The sequence below is a fragment of the Struthio camelus genome, chromosome 5 (genome assembly GCF_040807025.1).
Source record: "Struthio camelus isolate bStrCam1 chromosome 5, bStrCam1.hap1, whole genome shotgun sequence".
Classification (NCBI taxonomy): Eukaryota; Metazoa; Chordata; class Aves; order Struthioniformes; family Struthionidae; genus Struthio; species Struthio camelus.
The window spans coordinates 57,625,856-57,646,431 of NC_090946.1; the positions used below are offsets into that span (position 1 = coordinate 57,625,856).

The following is a 20,576-nucleotide window of genomic DNA, read 5'->3' on the forward strand; positions in this document are numbered from 1 at the left end:
CCTGTCACCTCATGGTGCTCATACCAGTCACTGCTCATACCAGGTTATCGGGCAAGCAGGAGGGAGGACATCCAAATCCTCTCCCCACCTGAAGCCCCTGCCAGTTCTTGAGGGCTCCTGTAGACAGAGACACCACTGACAACACCCTTGTTGCCAAAAAAAGCACTGCCAAAATGGGGTTACCCTAGGCAGAAGTGGGTGTCAGACTACCTGCCTCACACTCACACTCACTGCTGCCAGAATAGTGCCAGCATCCGGACTCCATTGCCACCAGTCACCACAGCGATCAACAGACTGTCACTGAGCCTGCACTGCTCCAGCTCTAGGATCTCTGCTGTGCCACCTTGCAGCAGTAAGTCCAGCTTCCTGCTCCATGTAGCATATGCTGGCTTAGAATTCTCTGCTGGATATCGGCTGTTCATGGGTCTCTCACTAGAAACCACAGCAACAAACACGCAAGTTCATAGGACAATAAAGGCACTGTACATCTGCCCTATACCACCAAGTTTATTCCCTCTACCACTAACACAGCATCTTCCTTCTTTCGATCTCTAAAGCAGTTCAGGTGCTTTAGGGTCACCTGAGCTTGCTCTCAACCTGTCATGTACTACAGCAGCTCCTTTTCCTGTGCTACGGCTCTCTTTTCCTCCTTCTTCATTTCTTCATTCCTCCCTCTTCATTTCTAAGTCTAGACCCAGAACATCAGTGCAAACTTTGGATCACCTCTCTGTTGCACTCCCCCATGCTGTCCCCCATATCAGTTCAGCCTGCAGAGCCCGAGCCAGTTTGCGTAGTGTTACAACTCCACAGTGGGAATTCACATCTCTGCAGCAGAGCTTCACACATCTGCCCCTTTACTGCCCAGCTCTGTCCACACCTGCCTAAAATCAGCACCTCCTTGGAAATAACAAGGAGGAAAAAAGCACTTTAAAGAGATAATAGGTGCAGAAGACAGCCTTCTCAGAAGCAGAACCTATACTGTGGAATATATCGTTACATGAGACAAGATGGAGTACAGACCTCACTGCACCAACAGTGAAATGCATCTAGATGGCGGGCTGGCATCTGTCCTTCTTTCCTCACCAAATTCTCCATCAGAAGTTTCTCTGCAAGCAATACACTTGCTTGCACATAATTACAAAAAGCAATTAAATAAAAATGCTAGAAACTAATCCAACTACTTCTGCACGCTGAGAAAAAATAGAGGGAGAAGGTGATGGACTGTGAATTCTATTTTTAACTGCTCAGGAGCTGCCAGACACTACATAAATGGATCTCTGTAAGCACACAGACACACAGCTAACAGGTTCTTTTTAAGCAGCCTCTGCAGGTCTAATTTACCCCTTAGCCAAAGTGGCTGTTCACGCTTCTCTGCACAGCTCTCTACTGGCATAAAATGCCCTTCCCTTGCCACACATGCCACCTGCCACTCTGTCATTGATCTTCTTTGCTCTCATTTCGTGTATTAGGGAATGAGCAACTGACACCCTGGAAGAAATCCAGCTCTCCAAGTAGAAGAACATCACCTGCCTGGCCCAAAGGCAGTGCAGAAACACATCCCGCACAAGGGCATGGCACCAGGCTGTCACAACAGAAGATCAGCCTGTGCTCCTGCTTGGATCTATTAGATGCTAGCACTGATCCATAAAATGTCCAAAACTCTTGATTTCAAAATATCAAGCGTGATGCAGGGCTGTTTGAAATCTGCCTGTCTCTATAGCTGAAGTGCAGGCCAGTGAATCCCAGAAAAATCAAAACACAGCCTGCAATTGCTCTCAGCTTCAAGTGGAGCCAGCAGAGGAACCAGGCCAGGCTGCTGAATTACAGATGCCATATCTGGGCCAAAACCTGCGTGCTCCATAGACTAAACCAGGTATCTAGTGGGAGAGGGAGTCAAAGAGGGCTACCACTTCTCTGGAAGCACAGTCCAGTATGGCCTGCACTCTGTTGTGTGGCGGGCAAGACATGCTGCTGCACAGCCCTCTTCCTAAGCGCAGCCACACAATCTCATGGGCTGAAACAGTATGAAAGCTACTCCAGTTGGTTCTCCTTCCTGGATGCAGGGGCTGGTGCACTCCCAAAAGTTGTACAGCAGCATGAAAAACCAATATGGCACCACTGCCAGACACAGTAACACAGCCTCTCTCATGAACTGCTGAAAAGAGATCCATCCAGAAACGTCCTAACAGCTGCCACCATCCTAAGGACTCCACTAGAATAACCATGTTAATACAAATGTCACCCCACGGCCACAAGTTTTCCACCATTGCAAAATTAGGTGTAGACTAGGCCAAAACATGGTCTTAAAGTCCACGGGAACATGCTGAAGCAGTGGGAGAGCTGCGTTACTCCCTGTAGTCTACAAATTCACTAGGCGTGAACTGAACATCCCACAGAAAGTTCAGCCATCATTGCTGGCTACGGCTCTGCCTTCATTCCCCTTCGCCTTCCCCCATGAAGCACCCTCCAGTGCAGTGAACAGCAAGGTCCCTGCACAGCAGAGAAAGGAACTGCATTTAGGGTAGAGATGCACAGGAGACAAAGACAATATAGCAACCTGCCGACGCAGGCTTCATGCCATAAGCACGCCAAGGTGTCCTGTCCCAGAGGCCACTCCGTCTCCACAAGATACAGCAACTGTGAGCTGAAGAACTGGTCCCAGTTCAATGAAACCTCCTGCAGAGGTATTAGACAGAAGGAAGGCTCCCACTGGGTTATGGGGAGGGATCACTTATCTCCCTTGTACAGCAGAGAGGAAAAGAAGCACTTTAAGTCTCATTTTTCATCTTGTTGACTAGCAGCACTCGCCCCCTCCACCAGGCTCCCAACTTCAAAGCCCTGAAAAAACAGATTAGCCTATTCATCCTTACACCCACATACACCCTCAGGAATCAGAGAAGTCATTCTCCCTCCCCATTTTACACACGATATAGAAAGGGCAGGCAAAGTCTCTCTAGTCACAAGCATAAAGCAGGGTGAAGAGCTTGCCTCTACTCACACACACAAAGGACACAGGAACAATGGGGTGGAGAGGAGCCGTGTCTAATCCTCTCACCTGGAAAAGCAGCTTTCCGTATACAGCAGGAGATGCTGGGAAGTCACCACTGTGGATCTAAGATATACTTCAATTTAAAATGATGGCTTGTATGCAGCTTAGCAGCACCCTCCCTACCCTTTGATCTATTAGTTTGATTTAACTAGGTTGCCCCATGTCCCTCCATCATCTGCCATACATAGGGTACTCTCATCTACAGTACTCAAGCCATGAGAGCTGTGCTGGGGAATTACACTTTGCTGCCCACTCTCAAAGTCTCAGAATTGCCAGGAATCAGGGAACAAGCATCCCAGTGATTTTATTCTGTTATCAGCACTGGCTCCATCCCTCCGGTTGTTTAGTAGTCAAAATATTAGAGCCCAGCCAGGGGCCAAGAACATATCTGGATACATATGCATATTACCTGATACCTGATGGCAGGGTAAATGTTTCTAGGGGAATGGTTCTTGCCCCATGAATCTGCTCTCACTCCCCTGCTATGTGGCCTTCAGTATCCCCACTGATGGTCGTCAGTAACACGTTTTTTGGTGTCACTAGGCGTGACTGGATCAGGAGCAGATAGAAAGACTGTGTCTGCATTGGCAAAACCTGGGCTCCAATTCCTCAGCTGTGCAGGCCCAGAAGTGACAGAGAAGGCAGAACTCCAGGGTTGTTATCGACTTGTCATTATATCCCTGGAAAAGTTTGGCACTTTGCTGTTGTAGAAAGCCTTGTAGCTGAAAAATTAGCACGACCACCCTGCCAAGGTTAAAGGCAATCTAATACATGCTGTCTGCCCCCTCCCGCTATCCTCGAGCTCAGGGTATGCTCCCCATACTCCGAAGCCAGCACTCAGCTCAGCTCTGCAGAGGTAGGTCTGTTAACCATTCCCCCCAGCTCTCTCCCTGCCCGGCATTTTGTAGTTCTCAGAATTCCTAGCAATTGGTCAAGATCTTTTCTGGCAATAAATGGTACTTTGACTCGGGGCAGGACCCCAGGGCACGCAGGGGAAAAACGCATGCAACTCAAGTCTTCTGACTCCAAAGTCCTAAGCACCGCTGGTCTTTCGTATAGGGCCATGCTGCATTACTCTCCTCCGCTCAGTTCGCTGTTCACTCCTACTCTGCGAAATCTCTGCCTCTCCTTCTTCCCAGATTTTTTCCTCCCATGGAGGCTTTTTTTCCTTCAACTGTAACAGATGATACTTTTCCAGCTTGAATATCTTCTTATTTTCTGCCTCTGCATTCAGTCTCTGTGTGACCCCGAAAAGACTGTATGCAAGCCTGCACCCAGCCACCAAAATGGGCTGGTGTAGGCAGCTCAGTGCCAGCCCCTCGCGGTACCAGACGCTTACGGCAGCACTTGCCAGAATGCTTCTGGAGAAAGGCGTGTTTCTGATGGAGACTTCTCCAACTCCATTGCAACCATGCCTTGCACCAAATCAGCTTCAGTTCAGACCTCATGTCCTGCCAGCACTTGGTGATATACAGAAACTCTCAAAACCGAAGAGAACCACTTTGATTTTGATTAAGTACCAGCCTAATCCAAAAAAGGCAACATACGATCAGGTATGAGAAACCACAGCATTAATCTATATGCACCAGGGAGCTGAAAGCAAGCTGGAGGGTAATCCCAATACAGGCGTTAGGGCAAAGCTCTCCCGCGTTTGATCACGCGGCCTTAGTGCTCTTTTAACGTTTTTCTTCTTTATATAGCTGCTGTATAAATTGCATTGTCATACATGTCCCAGATGATATATGTCTACTATATAAATTAGGCTCCTATTGGGTATAAACAGTAGGGTTGTGGAGAAGGCTGGGAACTGCCCTGGGCTGGTCGCGGCCGGCTGCAGCCGGCTCCCTCACTGAGGGTGCCCAACCTGCCGGGGCAGTGGAGGACAGCAGTGTGAGGCAGGGAGCGGCCGAGAGGGACGGGTCGGCTGCGTGCCGCCCCCCGCCTCACTGAAGGGCGGGAGTGTCATGTGGGGCGAAATCGAGGGGAGCGGAGGCTAGGAAGGGCAGAGGAGAGGCATTTCCCTAAGCGTTTGTCTCTTTATGTCTTCTTTGGTTTTAATTCCTGAATCCATACTTAAAAGTTTATTAATAGGCAGGGAATCAAATTAACTGAAATTCCCCAAGTAAAGACTGTTCTTGCCCACAACAAGGCTCTAAACGGGATTTTTCTGTACTCCTTGGCCTCTCACATGTGCAATGCGTTTGCCCTGCCCCCTGCTCTCCAGCATGCAGTCTCAGACTAAGTTGACAGTAGCATCATTTTTCTTCTAGTTGTAAGGAAAAGTGCGTTTGAACATTTTCTCCCAAAGCTTAGAGGCTGAATTAAGCTATAGGAACGACTCCCAAGGAGGTGCAGAAAAAACAGGCCTAGTATGAGGACCATATTTGGAGTTCAAAAGAAGCCTGAAAAGCTGCTCTGAAGCATATGTAACCCCCTAGAAAGTAAATACATAAAACACATAAAACAGAATAGCGCTGACAGCTTTAAAACAGCAGAAAGTAGAGCAACTGTATCTAGTGCCAGGCTAGGGAAGGTATATCATGTAATTTAAAAATAGAAGTATTTTTATATAAGAAAAATGACATTTACTCTCCTCTTGGGTAGCTCAAGTTTTTCCTTTAGACTTCCCAGCCAGCTTGCCAAGGGCTTTCAACTGTGTCAAAACAGGAGAGGGGCTGAGATCTGGAACTTATGGCGATCTCATTGCCGTGAGTGGAATTCCTTTTCACATAATCCCACATGGACTGGCACTGGGTTTTTTTGTTTCAATTTTTTAACAAGGTCTCAGATATCCACTCAAAGCTGGCTCTGGATCAAGGATTATAAGTGCTTGGCCACCTTGTGAACACTATATTGCCAAAGAGAAGTACCCAGGAAAACTGCAATTAGGGCTTATCTGCATTGGGAAAACATGCCATTCAAGCAACGAGCATAAACACGCTGCAGTGGCGGAAGTCAAGGCTGGCACCGGTATTTACCCCAGGAATTCAAAGTCACATGCTGTGGATCTCCTGAGCTGGTTCCATCCTATGCAAAGTAGGAAACCATCCGTGGCACGTGCAATGGGAATGCGCTTATCCAGAGAAGCTTCTCAAGCAAAGTCAGCTTTTATTTTTAGTAGCCATTTGGGTATTAATAAATCATAATCCTCATTAATGTAAAGTGAATGACAGTCATAAGTGAGCAGAGGAGCAGGAGGGATATACAGTAGGTGCATGTGGTAGTACACAAGTTCTCCTTGTACTGTATGTACTGTTGCAGTGGGCAAATAGTCCTGGACACTTGGCAGAAACCCAAGTGTAGTGGTAAGAAAGCTCCCCTTTTCCTCATAAGCGTGTAAAGTTCAAAGCTGGCAAGACAGGAGGCTTCAGACACTGCTTTGAAAGTTAAGACGATGCTTTTCCTATTCAGAGCAGCATCTTCCAAACAAAGGTAATCTCTTAGTAAATTTCCAATTTATCTGCTAGCCCTTGATAACAACAAGCTAATCAAACTGATTTTGCCAGGCCAGAGCTCTCAGTGTCACATTTTGAATAGCTTTACATCCGTCCTTAACAACTACAGTGGCTGCCGTGGGCTCCACTCTCCTCTGCAAATAAACATGCTAGACATTTGACTGCCACCAGGATGGGAGCTGATTTCCAGTCATGATATTAGACTCATTACAGCCAATTTTCAAAAGGAGGAAAATACATTTTCTCCATTCAGCAACCTCTGCTGCACACCCGAGATCCTGTCTTCTGTTTGCTCCCTGCTGCTCTCATCATTAGCTTCCAGGAGAGAGAACAGAGACGCTGGCAAAGCCTCCATGCTGTCTTGAGGATCCCAGTGTCTCCAGGCAAGGAGTGCTTGCCACAACTTCTCAACCCTTGCTAAGGCACATATCCCTTCCTCTTGTCAGGGAGGGAGGAGATGTCTCCTCCTGGGTGCTGGAGAGGAGGCTCTGAGGTCAGGATTCAGTAGGTTGGGCATGTTGCAACTCAGTCTTCTTCCTTTTCCATCCTGAAAACACCAAGCACCTCCAGCAACTGCCTTGTCTAAACAGAGCCCTCACAAAGAAAGCTCGCTGCTCTCCAGAGCTTAGTTATATTAAGCTGTCTGTGCAGTATCTCAGCACCTTAAACCACAGCTATTTCCTTTTCCCATGCCCAGGTTGCTGGGAAAATGATTTGCTGGTCCCAGTCATCTTTTCTTCTTTTCTGCGAAGAGGCAGCATGTCTTGTATCCCAGAGAGCCTTAGTCCAGCACACACGCCCATCTGGGCAGCAGAGTTGCCTGGGTAGATGCCGGTTAGACTTGTGTCCCGTACTTGCACAGCTGTGACTTTCTCAGTGGCAGCAGCAGGGCCCTCCTCACATGCTGCCTGGAGTCAGAGGCAGGTGGCTGCAGAGCAGCAAGCCATCCATCCTGCCAGCGAGGGGCAGGGGCACAACCCCTTTCCACTCCCTGCTAAATAAACAGGAATTCTTGTGATACTCCAGCCTTAGGAAAACAAAGCTGTTTCCATTTAGCTTGGCTTCTGGGCTGAGGTGCAGCTCCGCCCGCACAATGATCCATCAGGGCTTTGCTTCTCTGGGAGGAGATTCAGGCTGAGATCAAGAAGAGGGAGGATTTGCAGCTAGTCTGTGCTGGGAGGGCCTCTAACACCCCTAGGATTTCACTCTCCAGAGCGCTGCCTATTCCAAACAGCACAGCACCAGGGCCTCCCAGCTTCAGCAGCAGCTAACACATCCCCACAGGCTCCCTCAGACTGCCAGCTCTAAATCTCCACTGAGCCATGACCTGCTAAAGGGACTTGGGAAATGGTACTTATTTCTCAGACTGTTTTTTAGGAATGAAAGTTTGAGCATCTCCAGCTACAGAGTCAGCAAAGTAATCCCAGAGCTACTTTTCTTCTAGCCTTGTCTCCCCCTGTGCAAGTGCTGAGGCTGGAGAAGGCTGGGCATGTGTTCCTCTTTAGCCTCAGAAAGAAGACATAATATGCACAGGATGGGGAGCAAAGGAAATGGTGATTCTTCCCTGGTAACCTCTCCATCCAGAGATGCAGATGGTTATGTGTAACAGTGCAGTACTAACATCTGTGCTCAGGAAAACCCTCAGGCTAATATTCAAGTCCCCATCTTCCCAGGGCTGCCAGTGTGCTTAGAGATGGATATATGACTGCTGCACTCGGAAGACCCACAGATCCTTTTGTTAACCCTAAACATCTGCCAGTTGCAAATACAAACCCATTGTGTGACACATATAACCAGTCCAAGTCTGGTGGTCAAGGAGCTGCTATTTCTCACTGAGACAGAGGGCGGGAGACTTGACAGTAACTTACTTTCTGCTGTGATAGTCACACTTCCTAGGCTGAGATACAGTGCAGGGACAGAGCTGGGCACTCCCAACTCAGGTGCCCAGGACAGTAAATACGGGCTGATAAGATGAGAGGAGGAGGCACCACACTGAATCCCATGGACTCTGCTAGGCAGGCAGTCTTATCAGTTTTTCTAAGCATCTCCGTAGCAGTCTGAAAGGTAAATCACCAGCAGTCCAGCTAGCTGAGGCTAAGAAATTGTTTTAAACCAGCCTTGCCTCTTAAGGAAATGGGCAATATTTTGGTCCAGATAGTTTCCGAATAACCCAAGAGGCTGTTCTCCTACCACTGTCTGAACACTTGCTTCAAAACACGTTGAAACCAAAATCAGTCCCATCCCTGCTTAGAGAGCAGGTCTCTGAGGAGGATACATATTTTTGTTGTGTGTTTGTACAGCATCTAATACAGCACTGTTCTAGTCCATGGCTTCAGAGCTTCTAATTGCTACCTCAGTACAAATAAACATGAATAAAGCCAATATATATGCAAATAATTAAAAAGAGAATACAAATCTCAGTTGTGTGTGGATTGGTTTGCTTTCTTGGCACAGCAAGATGTGGCTTAGAAGTCTATAAGCTCCCACTCTTGCACAATTCCTCCTTGCCGCCAATGCAAATGTACAGGAGGTTGGGGACTGATCGTGTGTTGTGGACCACAAAGTCATCTCACAACAGCTCTGACCTGGAACCACCAGTGGCCTTCTTTTCCTGACCCACCCAAGAGCTTCTTCTACCATTTCCTCCTCAACAAACTGGACAAGCAAGCCAGCTGCTGCAGGATCAGGGCAGGCTTACTGGAAAGAGTCAGTGTCCCAAAAGCACAACTTATCCAGGAGGACAGCTAGGACTGGAAAATCCATCTGAGCCGTTCCTCTCAGACTTCAGAGTGATCAGAAAGCCAGTGAAGTTGAGCTCAGGTATGCACAGTCTAAGAACTGATCCTTGTAGCTGCAAATCTGCATTAAGATCTGCCTAGTTCTGGGAAGGCCAATATGCATGTTCGTTGTGCTGCTACAGCTCAGTCCCAGTATGGAGAAGGTCTGATGCAGAAGCACAGAAAGTACTTTAGTGATAGCACAGAGTGGTTGTGATATTGTGACTGCAGGAACCAGGCTCCAAATTCAGACGAGTCTGAGAGTAAGTTTTTATGAAACGAGTGACCAATCTAATAACTGAGCGCCCCCAAAAGCAGAGTCCACCCCTTCTCTTTCCCCCGCTCCTAGCCTTGCAATTCTGCCCAGCCTGCTTTGGGAACTGTCACCCTCTTACCTTGCTCCACAGCTAGGCCAGAAGTTGGCTGACTGAAGGGGAGATTCAAAAATATTTGTGAAACAATTCATCTAAAAGCAGCAAAACTTTTAAGTCATGCCAGACTGTGCCATGTGGTACAGGAGCTGAGCTGTACATGGAAATCTGCACTGGCTGAAGTGAGGCCTTTCAAAACGTAGACAGGTGCCTGGGTGGAGGCAGCTCCCCACCTGCCTGCGGAACACCACTACGCAGGTCACCTCATATCACCTGAGAAGGAAACACACCAGTCTGCAAGCAGAGCTTCCCAGAGAAGCCATAAGAGCTCCCTCTTGGAGACATTTGCAGTGACCTACGCAAAGCCCTGAGGAATGTGCTAGAAGGCAATCGGTATTGGCTGAGGCCTGGGATCCTACCTGCAGTGACTGGAAGAGACAAATGTCAATGCTCTCACTGAAGTGTGGGATAAGGCAATGTCCCATGGCTTCCATGGGGTATGAACAAGGAAAGGCATGACATGGTCCTCAATGGAGTCCTATTTATTTGGGACAGTGCCAAAGGATTTAAGGTATAGAAGGCAGCTGGGCATTCAGCAATCCAGGCTCAGCAGCCACTAGACACTGTGTCTGACTGTCTGGACAGTAATATTCTGTCAATGCCTGCACAGTCCTGTGCCCTCTGTGCGGAGCCTGAGGTCATGTTCCTTACTGGGAAAGCCTTAAACAGGTGGCGTATCTCCAAGGGCACTGCTCTTTCTCCACTCCAGTCCTTGCACACAGAGTGGTGATTTGGAGGGGTAGGAGGAGGTCATTACTGTGCGGAAACTTGTGAGTAATGACCAGGATTGCAGGCATGTGCTAAGGCTGTGTGCTACTTGTGAGCCAAGCCTCTCTCAGGGCAGCAGTGATGTTGGCTTGGCAATCACCTTTGTTTTGCCTGAATTTGGTTCCCATCAGATAGTCTTTCACTTGGGCACCAAGATATGCTGGCTTCAGTGAACCAGTTCATGTCAGTAAATTCCTTTTCAGCCATCTGAGCCCCTCCATAATTGTAGATGCCTGAAAGTAAGTGTCTAGAGATGTCTCCAGCCCATACACTGCCTCTGCTCCAAAGAGACTGAAATGCAACAGCTACAGACACTTTAAAAGTAACCTGTAGAAACACAGAAAAACAAAAGCCAAATTGTCCATTCCCCAGGCAGCTCTGATTAGCACTGACTTCCACTGGAAGGCACATTTAAATTTTCTGCTGTGGTGGCCACCAGCAAAATGAATCTTTCTGATCTAGCAATTGGATGAGTAGCAGCAAGAAATACACAGGCCTTTACAGGTGGTGCAGAGTCTACCGTTTTGCTCCCATGTCCATGGCTTCTTACAGAAAAGCAGAGGTGGGGGTTTTTTTTTGAAAAGTGTGCAGGTTGTTCTGTTCCAGGAGACACCATTCCCAACCTCTCCATCCCTGTCAAGCTGCCAGAATAACAGAAATACTAGTCAGGGAAGGGCACCTTTCATAGTTACTGCCTCCTCAAGCCGAAAAAAACACAGCTCCAGCAAGACTTCACGAAACACAAAACGTAAAGGAGTTGCAGCTCAGGTATAAGCACCTCAGAGCTGGCTTGAGGTAGCCAGGTTGAAACCGGTAAGTTCTTTTTGACACACAAGAAACAAAGGCAATGCCACAGTTGTCACCCTAAGCTGAAAATGGCCTCTAGAAGAGTTTTTCCTTCACAGACCACCCCGAACTCCAACAGCTGCATCTTTGCTTCAGTACCAAATATGCAGGCACCTAACTGGGTACAAAAATGACCCACACAACAGTAGGTGACACAAGGTTATATAACAACTAGCTCAATGATTGCTAGGGTTTCTGAGGATACTCACCTCAGACATGCTACGTGTATCATCACTTTCAGTTATATTGACATAGAATAGCCAGACCTGTGTACCTTCCTGTGGGTACTGCCTGGACATACTTCCCTAAACACATCCTCTTCTGAAAGAAAGTAAAACCCCACCCCTCAGTCCACTCTGCTGCTACCTCTAAAGCTGCTCAAAGGCTGGACAAGGGCAAACTGCTGAGCTACCCAGCACTCATTCACTGTGGGACTTATCCTCTCCCATTCCAGTTTGTGCCTGGGGATCATGACACAGTGCTGGAGACAAACCTAGTCCCTTGGAGAGACAGCAGGGCCTGACACCCTTATGTCAGCCCTGGGGAAGACCCACGACCTGGAATCAAGGTATCCTGTGTCACAGAGCAGAGCAGCAATCTCTGGGCAGCGGTGAGACTAACAGCACGGGAGCTTGGGGCTGGAGCTGGGAGCTGACTATGGCCCAACAGAGCACATCATTAGCTGCATGTCTATTTGTATGAGCTCCCTATCAGGAGTTGGGGTTGACTTACACAGCTGGCGAGTGCCGTGGAACGGGTGCCTGAGCCACTCTCGGGGAAGCTTCTCTCTCCGCAGTGCTGGTTCTCCTCCGAAAGGAGCTTGCAGGGGGCTGGAAGATGGCAGCACCAGGAGGATGGTATTCTTGCTCGGGAACAACTTCTTCACACCTGGAGCCCTGGAAGCCCGAGCGACAGGTACAGACCTGGGGCCGACTGCAGGAGCCCTTGTTCTGGCATGGAGGGTCACACACAGCTGAGGAGACACAGAAAGACAGTTAGCAGGACGCATGACTCGTCGAGCAGTGTGCTCAGTGCTAATCAGTGCACCCTCTTTTACACCATGGTGGTACACAGCGTGGGGTAGCACAACCAGGGAGGCCCCATCTCCTCTCTGCTTTCTGCTCCTGCAAGCAGGTAGATCTCTCCTCCTCATGAGAAGCATTAGGACATACATTTCACACATGCTCGTTCCTGCCCTGGCCTGGAATCAGGGCCCAGGAGCAAAAGGGTCGGTATTATTACTACTGTGAATCTCTAATGCAGGATCACTGCCACTAAAGACAAAGACCCAGGCCTTGTTTCTGTTCCCACACTTCTTCCCCATTGATCTAGCAGAGCACTTCTCAAGCTATATTTGGTTAAGAAAGATCAAAACCGGCCAGCAGGGTTTGCCTAGGAGAGCCTATGGTATCCAGTTTGTCCTGTAGAGCTGCAGGCAGGAACAGGGACTCAAATCCAAACCGGAGGCAGCAACGGCACAAGGAGAAGCAAGAAGACGCAGATAAGGCAAGTAACAATGCACTAATGAAGCCTCTTGGGAGCAGTTCACATGTTATGGTATTGTTTTATTGTGTTTCAGCATTTGATTTGCACAGTGCCCCTGTCCTGTTCCCTCAGCAACATTCCAGCTCTCCTTGCACCAGCTAATTTTGGAGTCACCATGCTCAAATTCTTCTGCAGCTACAAGGGCTTACAGTTCATTAACTTCATGCCCAAATCGCTCTCCAAGCCTGTGTGTGTTCCTAATTACAGCACATCAGCTTCAGTTTGCGCCCCAGGAAGAAAGTGCTGTTAACTATATGCTGTACCTTAACACTTCCCAAGTTAACAGATGCCAAATCTGGTTTATAATCCAGTCAGCAAAAGCCAGGAAACCACAGTTTGCCCAGGTAGTACCAGGCTAGTTGTTCTCAGCAAGCATAACTAAAAGTGTCTTCCTTCAGAGAAGGAAAGGGCTGGTTAGCCAAAGAGCAATGAAACCCCACTGGCCAATGTAAGACAAACATTAATCTTCAGCCACATGAAAACATTGTGAAAGGCTTGAAATGCGCAATGACCACTTCAGCTCAGGGCTTATTAACCAGAACTCCCCCAGGGAGGTAGCAGGAGCAGTCTGACATCCCAACTACCTTCACACACAGCTACTTGGTTTTCATGAACCCATCATTCCCTCTCTGACTATGCTCTCACACAGCATCCATCACTGTGAGATCTAAGCACTCCTGCAAGATAGGTTGAGTCCGGAAAACAAACATATTTAGAGCTGTAACCCCATGTGCCATTCATACATCAGGCCCACCATACATCATGCAGCTGTTGCCAAGCGAGAGAAGTCTTGCACTGGCTCTGAGCCCCTCTCACAGCAGTAGAGGAAGACGCCTCAACAACCCTTCCTTCACCCCAAAACTGGTCTCTCATCAACTTTTCCTAACTAGATCAGGGATGTGTTGGCTGGAATACTTAATCTGACCTTTGTTACTGTGTTAATGCTCAGGAAGGAGGCAGACCTCAGGCAAAGGGAGAACCCAGATCACGTAGGGCTGCATAGGTTGAAGCCAGAGCTTTTGATGAAATCCCTCAGTAAAATAAATCAGACACCACTGTAGACTCTGGAACAGAGACAGGGCCCTAGTCAGGCAGGAATTAACCGCGTCTGGGAAGTTCGGCACTCCAAAATTTGATGTCATTTATAATAATTCAGCTGTGATTTAAACAGGCTCCCAGTCCATACCATTATCTCCCAGTAAATGCCTGATTTAGTAAACTCCATCATACCAGGAAGCCTGCCATTCCAAACAACCATTTCATGTGCTGAAATATTGCAGAGCAGGGAATTGCAGTAACAGAGACTCCAGGACCCGAGATCACAACATTCCTCACAACGTCTCCCACAAACAACGTTAATATTCAGGTTAGGTGTAGATTATGCCCTTCAGCAGGAAAACAGTGATAAGCGACCAGGCACTCTAAATATTAAAGTCCCTAAGGCAGCTGATATAAAGAAGAGGAAGAAGGGAATGGGTTTAGTCTTCTTGTTCCTTCATGCAGGATGGGTGGGGAGCTGCCTTAGCTGAAAGATTCCAGCTCTAGGATTAATCCCCTTCCCTATTTCTTTTGCAGACTCAGAAAGAACTTGAAAGAGCTTTTAAAAGTCACTGGTTTTGACTGAGTCTAGATATGCAAAGTAGGAAGAACAGATCATTCAGCAGAAGTACTGCCAATTCCAAGTGTGTGAAAATCATGAGTCAGGCCCCCAAAACTGTGAAACTGTCAGATAAAACAAGAAGGTTAAAAATACATATTTGGAATTTTTCTCTTTGCTTTTTGGTTTCTGAGCCCAGGGGTTACTCTGAGATGTTTCTCCCCAGCCATGAGGGTTATAAAAAGATTCTGTTAAGATGAAAGCTACTCATTTCTTCTCATTACAATCTCATGTAATCACCTGCTTCAGGAGGTGGGGCTTTAAGAAAATCAACAACAAATATTTCAAAACTCTTAATAAAAGCATGAGATTTAGAGCCCTGGTAAAGTATTATTCAGTAACAATCCTATTTTTTTAAAGAGCATCTAGCAATACCCTCATCGATCAAGTCTTGTGCTGTCTGATCTTCAGTGCATGAAATACATTCTCACTGCAGAGTAACACTGCAAGGATGATTGTCGTGTGACTCTAACCACCTAGGCAGGGAAAGCAGGTCTGTAAGAGGGGAAGGCTACTGAGTCCAGTCTCCTATCACTGTGCAGGTGCTATGCTATAGAATTCCTTATGTTAGCTTGGCCCAGGTTTGAGCAATGACATTGCAAGGTGACATTCAGTTACTGTGCCCTTGCTGATCTGCATGCGTGCTAGGTCTAGGACAATGGTATAGCTCTTCACTGTAAGCTCTTTGAGCTGCTCTCCTGCTCAGTCCCATTTAAATGCGGAAAAACCTGTCCATCTACCTAGGCATCCCCCAGAAAACAGTAGGAAGGTTATGGAGGACTCTCACCACTGTGGTGATTTAATCCACCTTCTCATGGAAGAGTGAAGTGCTTATCGATGCAAACTGGTATGTAACCTGGGCTCCAACTTATGCTTCTGACTACATTAGCAAACTCAGAAGGGAAGGACAGTTTAACATGAGTGAGAGATCTGTGTAGGCTGACAAGCAGGGAAATCAATAGCAATACATGAATAACAGAGAATGAAAGCAGCTGCAGTGAAACAGTCCGTGCTCAAAGAATGTACAGTTATTGTACAGAGAATAGACAAAAGGGCATGTGAACATCATCTCCATTTTGCACATGTGGAAAAGCCCAGGCTCTAATGTGACTGTCTGAAGACATACTGTGAGACTGCAGCAGAGCCAGTGATAGACCCTGGGATCCCTGCACCTTCATCAAGTATCCTAACTACAAGTCTGTCTACACAAGATCAGAAGTGCATGAATTTATTGAATTCCTCCCAACATGCTAATTTAAAAGGTTTCTTTTAAAGTTTAAAATATCCCTATCATAAAAAAGCTTATCCTGTATTGCCAGGTCATCCAGGACTGGTACCTTGGGGAGCAGCAGAGAACCGTGGTCAGTCATGTTGACTGATAGAAGTGGAAGTAGTTAAACTAACTTGGGGTGTCTGGCAGAGGGAGGCTGAGCAGGAGGATTCCCCTGCTCTGATGGTTAAGCAGAGAGGATAGAATCAGTCTGAGTTGGAAGTGAATAGCCAGCTGTGAAGAAATACAGGCAACAGCTAAATTTTCTGCAAGTGCACACTGCAGTCCCTGCTTCCCCCGAAATCTGGGCAGTGCAGGGAGGCTTCTAGCTAGCCTGTGTGTACAGGTTTCCTCTTCTCCAGGACATAAAGCGAGAGAGGAAAGAGCTGGTATGCACCTGAGCCTCATCCCAGGATGAAGATGAACAGGACAGGAGCTCGGATGCATTCATAGGTACCAAGTCCAGATGTAGCTTCTTTCCTTTAATTACCCTTCCTGAGGGAAGATCTTTGAAGTCCCACAGGATGCCCTGTCTGCAGTTCAGTGTTTAGATCTGACGATGCTTGGGTAGAAACCAAGCCTGTTCCAAGTAGGTGAGAACGTCTTCCTTAACTGCTTTCTTAACTCACGTTAACTTTAGCAGAAAATGTCTGAAAATCTGATATTTCTCTTTTTTATCTTCCCAGTCATTGACTCCCAAGAAACTCTCCAGGTACTCACTGCACTTTAGTCCTAGAGGTTGGAACATACCAAAAGGCTAGAGAAGGCTGCCTAGGGCTTGAGGTCAGTCATGAAAAGATGTTACAAGAGGAAAAACCCTGGAAAAGTATTGGTGGAGAAGGAAGAAATCACTGGGCTTGCTACGTGATGGGAATTGGACTAAGGCAACAGTTAGGCCTATCCTCTCTCCTATGTCCAGACTCACACCCATCAAAACCAAGGTTCTGCCTGAGACCTGAATGTCAGCTTCTTCCCTGCTTCATCACACTAGGATGTTCCCTCTGGCTGTGTTTCTACCCTGCTAAATTTCCTAATATGCCCCATAGCAAAGACCACAGGATCCAAAATTAAACAACATTACAGCGCAGAAATTAACTAGGACGGGATGTCCAGCTTGCCCTGGCAGCTTTAAGAACAGCCAAATATCCCCAGCAGGTTGAACTCCAGCAGAAAAGCCCCGTGAGCAAAGTAGCTGGGAACTAAACAAAGTTTACACATCACTGGTCTCAATCTAAGGGCTGCCTGAGGTTTACCATCCCCTGTTGGGGGGACACTGTCAGGCCTGATCATGTCATGACATGACAGTGTCCTTTTAGTTAACCCTTGGGAACAATGGCCCGGCACCTGAGCAGTCACTAGACAGCCCACACGGCTATGAGCCCAGATCTGTGCTGCTCCCACAAAAGTCCCTAATGAGAGAAAGATGCTGCCATTGCTGGCCTCACGCTCTGTTTATAGACACTGTCTGGCAGCACAGCACGCTTTCTACCGTTTGGCTTCTGTTTACAGGGGGAAGGGAGACAGAGAAAGGAGGTGAGTCAGCCCTTGGCCCCCTGCTCCCGAACAGTGATTGTTAATGTAATTATTCCAGAGCAGCCAAAGTGTTCTGAGATCCTGCAGCAAACAAAGCAGAGCCTCATTCCCACTAAGCATGTGGGCAGCCCCTGCCACTTGAGCGAAGTCAGATGCTCTCAGAAATTCTGGGCAGAGCTGTTATGTTCAAAAAGCCGGCCCAGCGTCCGTGCTCGTGCTCCCCTCCCATCCAGGCTGCCTCGGCGCTGCAGACAGCCCCTTGCCTCCTTAAGAGAGAATAAAAACACCAGGGCAGGTGCGCTGGTGGGTGCATAGGACAAGTGATCCCCTAGGAAGGCACAACATGAAAAGGCCTCTGCCTGGGCTAGGTGGTGAAATGCTGTCATTTAGAGATAGCAGTCACTGACAGGGACTGGGCTGTGATTAGAGAGAGCTATTATGGACAGAGACAGCAATACGGTTGCCTCTAATTTGCATCTCACTGTTGCCTTCACAAACTCCTTCCCTTCTAGTCCTGTGTCTAGTCCTGTGTCTTGAAATGATCTCCACCCAGCAACCAGCTGTTCTGTAAGTCCAAACAGCCACACAAACCTGACTGAGCACCTCAGGTCCCCCTGGCCCCCCGCTGCTCGGGGCTGCCTGGCTCAGCACGGCTCTGATTCCCGGCAGCAAGGCAGCTCACTCAGCCTGGCCAGCCGTGGTGCATGCTCCCAGGCTGCAGCTCTGACTCCTGCACAGTGCAAATGGCTTTCACAGAGCAAAGGCAGTCGGGGCCTCCATCACGAGCCCTGGCGCGTTCGGAGTAACAGCAAGAGCGCTTGGTGAGCGGAAGGTTTTAATCAGCCAGCACTATGAGAGCTCAGAGCTGGGAAGTGACAGCCTAGCATGAAGGCTATAAAAGACGAGTAGAGGAAAAATGTCATTTGGCCACAAGAGGAAGAAGAAATTTCAGAGGCTGGGGGTGTTGCTGGCCCACAGAAACTCAACTCCAAACAGGAAAAGAATTCAGAGTGCTGCATTTTTATGCTAAAGAGAAATTTACGCATGTTTATGCTGGACCGAGATCACCACTGGGCTGGAGGCAGCTTTGGAGCCTCAAGTCAGCCAGTGCCAGTTCAGCGGGGAGGACTGGTTGGCCCGACAGCAAGAAATGCGCTGGCTCCTTGCCCAGCAGCCCCTTCAGCAGGGACACAGGTGGCACCAGCACCTCCACCCAGCCCACGCCTTGCCATGTACCCTGTGGACGTCTCCAAAGGCAGTGTCAGAGACCCACGCCCCAGGGAGCTGCAAATCGAGGGGCCCAGCGAGGACCTTCAAGGCTTCCCTCCCAGGCTTTCCCTGTGCCCAGGCTCATGCCACCTCGGTTCCTAATGTCTATAGTCGAGAGGAGCACGGGGCCGGCCAAAGGAGCGGAGCCCTTCTTGGCCCCCACTGTGGCCATAGGATCCCGCTGTAGGCACCCAGGCCCACCATGGCCATTGCCATGGAAATGGCGAGGCCTGGCCTGCACTGGTAGGGGCCACGCTCTCCTTAGCCCTTCTGATTTGGGAGGCTTAGGAGGGCCAGGGCCCTCTCCCCTCCTTGCCACAGTCTGGCTGGGACCCGGCCCCTGGCCTCCCCTTATGGGATGGGAAATGTCCCTCCCTGGCAATGCTCAGCCCAAGGGCGTGCTGCTCTCTTCCAAGGCTCCCAGTGATATTCCTATGTAATACACTTAATTATTCCCTCACAAAGCTTCTAGTCACTTTCCTATACAATACAATTCATTAATTCCCTCTACACCCTTAGCCCTGCCAGTCATCCCTCAATAGTCGAGTCAGGAGTCACACTCTGCGAGTAGATGACAACCCCCGGCCATTACCAGGAGGAGCAGAGCAGTCTCCTGGCACGGACTCCACTCGCTGATCAGGCTCCTGTTGTCTCCAGATAGTCTTCCTCCCTTTCTGTGTATTTACCAGCAAAGGCGACTAGGGATGCCAGGCTAACGGAGAGGACAAATGCAATCTACCCGGTCATATAAAGCCCCAGCGCAGTCCCTTGCTCCGTGATGGCACAGCTGTGTCTCACCGGTGATGCAAGATTCCCCCAACAACTGCTTCCAGAATTTGGACTCACTGAAGGCAGGCACCTGAAGTGGAAAAAAGCCCTGCTGGTTCGATCTGAGGCTCCCCCGGCCCAAGAGTTGAGGGACTCACTCTGGGCTGCCTGTCCCATCGGCACAGAGATGTCTTTTCCAGCAGATCGAATTGCACAGCAGCAAATACTGGAGTGGAGACATTTGTAAGACAGACTCCTCACTTGCTGTGCGGTTTTGGAGGACTGATGCATTTGGAAACTCACAAACAGCACTGGATTCACAGGTATGAAAACTAACCAGCAACCAGCAAGCAGCCCTGATTTACAACCTGATTCGTTGCATCTCTGGGTCCTAGCTTGTGTGTGGTTAATGATGTCACCAGAGCCCCTTGCACAGGATTATTTCCTTGTAAATCACTCCGCGCTGCTCTCATCCCATGAACACATGGGGGCCAAATTGCCCCCGCCCGGAGGCTCCGACTCAAAGGGCCCAGCATTTTCAGGCACTGGAGTTCTTCCCGTGAAGGACACCGTGGGGCCACACACATGGATGCAGGGGAGAAGGACACAGCTCTTTGCACTATACCAGCCCCAGTAACTCCCCATTTCGAGAAGGCATGAAGGGTCTTGGTCTTCTGAATGCAGCTGCCCCATGCTGGGCAGTTTCAATGCTGTGGGAATTCCCTGCTGCCTCCTGCTGTTGCAAAGCCTTCTCCCATGTTGCCTCATGCTCCAGCCCCACCTATCCTAGCCATTTTGCCAGTCTTATTAATTGCTTTTTTTAATAACATTCAGATAACTTGAAGCCCTGATTTTGCCCTCAGCATAAGTATTGTTTGCTTATGTAAGCACAACCCTGGACTCTGCCAATTCCCATCTGCTGTGTTTTTCACAGACTTGTATCTTACTCCAAACAGGAAAACAAGGTCGTAGGGCTAGAAACTAATCTTTAATATTTAATTATGCCATTGCAATACCCTGCCCCGACAGGATTCTGCTCTTGACTGAAACTAATAATAATAATAAAATAAAGACATAATTACTCAGTGTGAGCCAAATTTGCCAGCAGGTGCAGAAAGTTGACCCCAGGCTAACATTCACATGGGAAGGCCACAGCGCTGTAGAGGCTGTTCTCTGCTGCAGCTCTGGGGAATGCACATCTAACTGCC

The 20,576-nt window shown here is 48.5% G+C and overlaps 1 protein-coding gene across 4 annotated transcripts in view; it reads right to left on the reverse strand.

Moving 5' to 3' along the window:
• LTBP2 (latent transforming growth factor beta binding protein 2) overlaps nucleotides 1-20,576 on the reverse strand; it is an 85,477-nt gene that overhangs the window by 52,785 nt on the left and 12,116 nt on the right. For all 4 annotated transcript variants that reach the window (XM_009670889.2, XM_009670890.2, XM_009670891.2 and 1 more), the window contains exon 3: nucleotides 12,059-12,299. In XM_009670889.2, coding sequence (XP_009669184.2) covers nucleotides 12,059-12,299 — 241 coding nt within the window. The remainder of the gene's footprint in view (nucleotides 1-12,058; nucleotides 12,300-20,576) is intronic.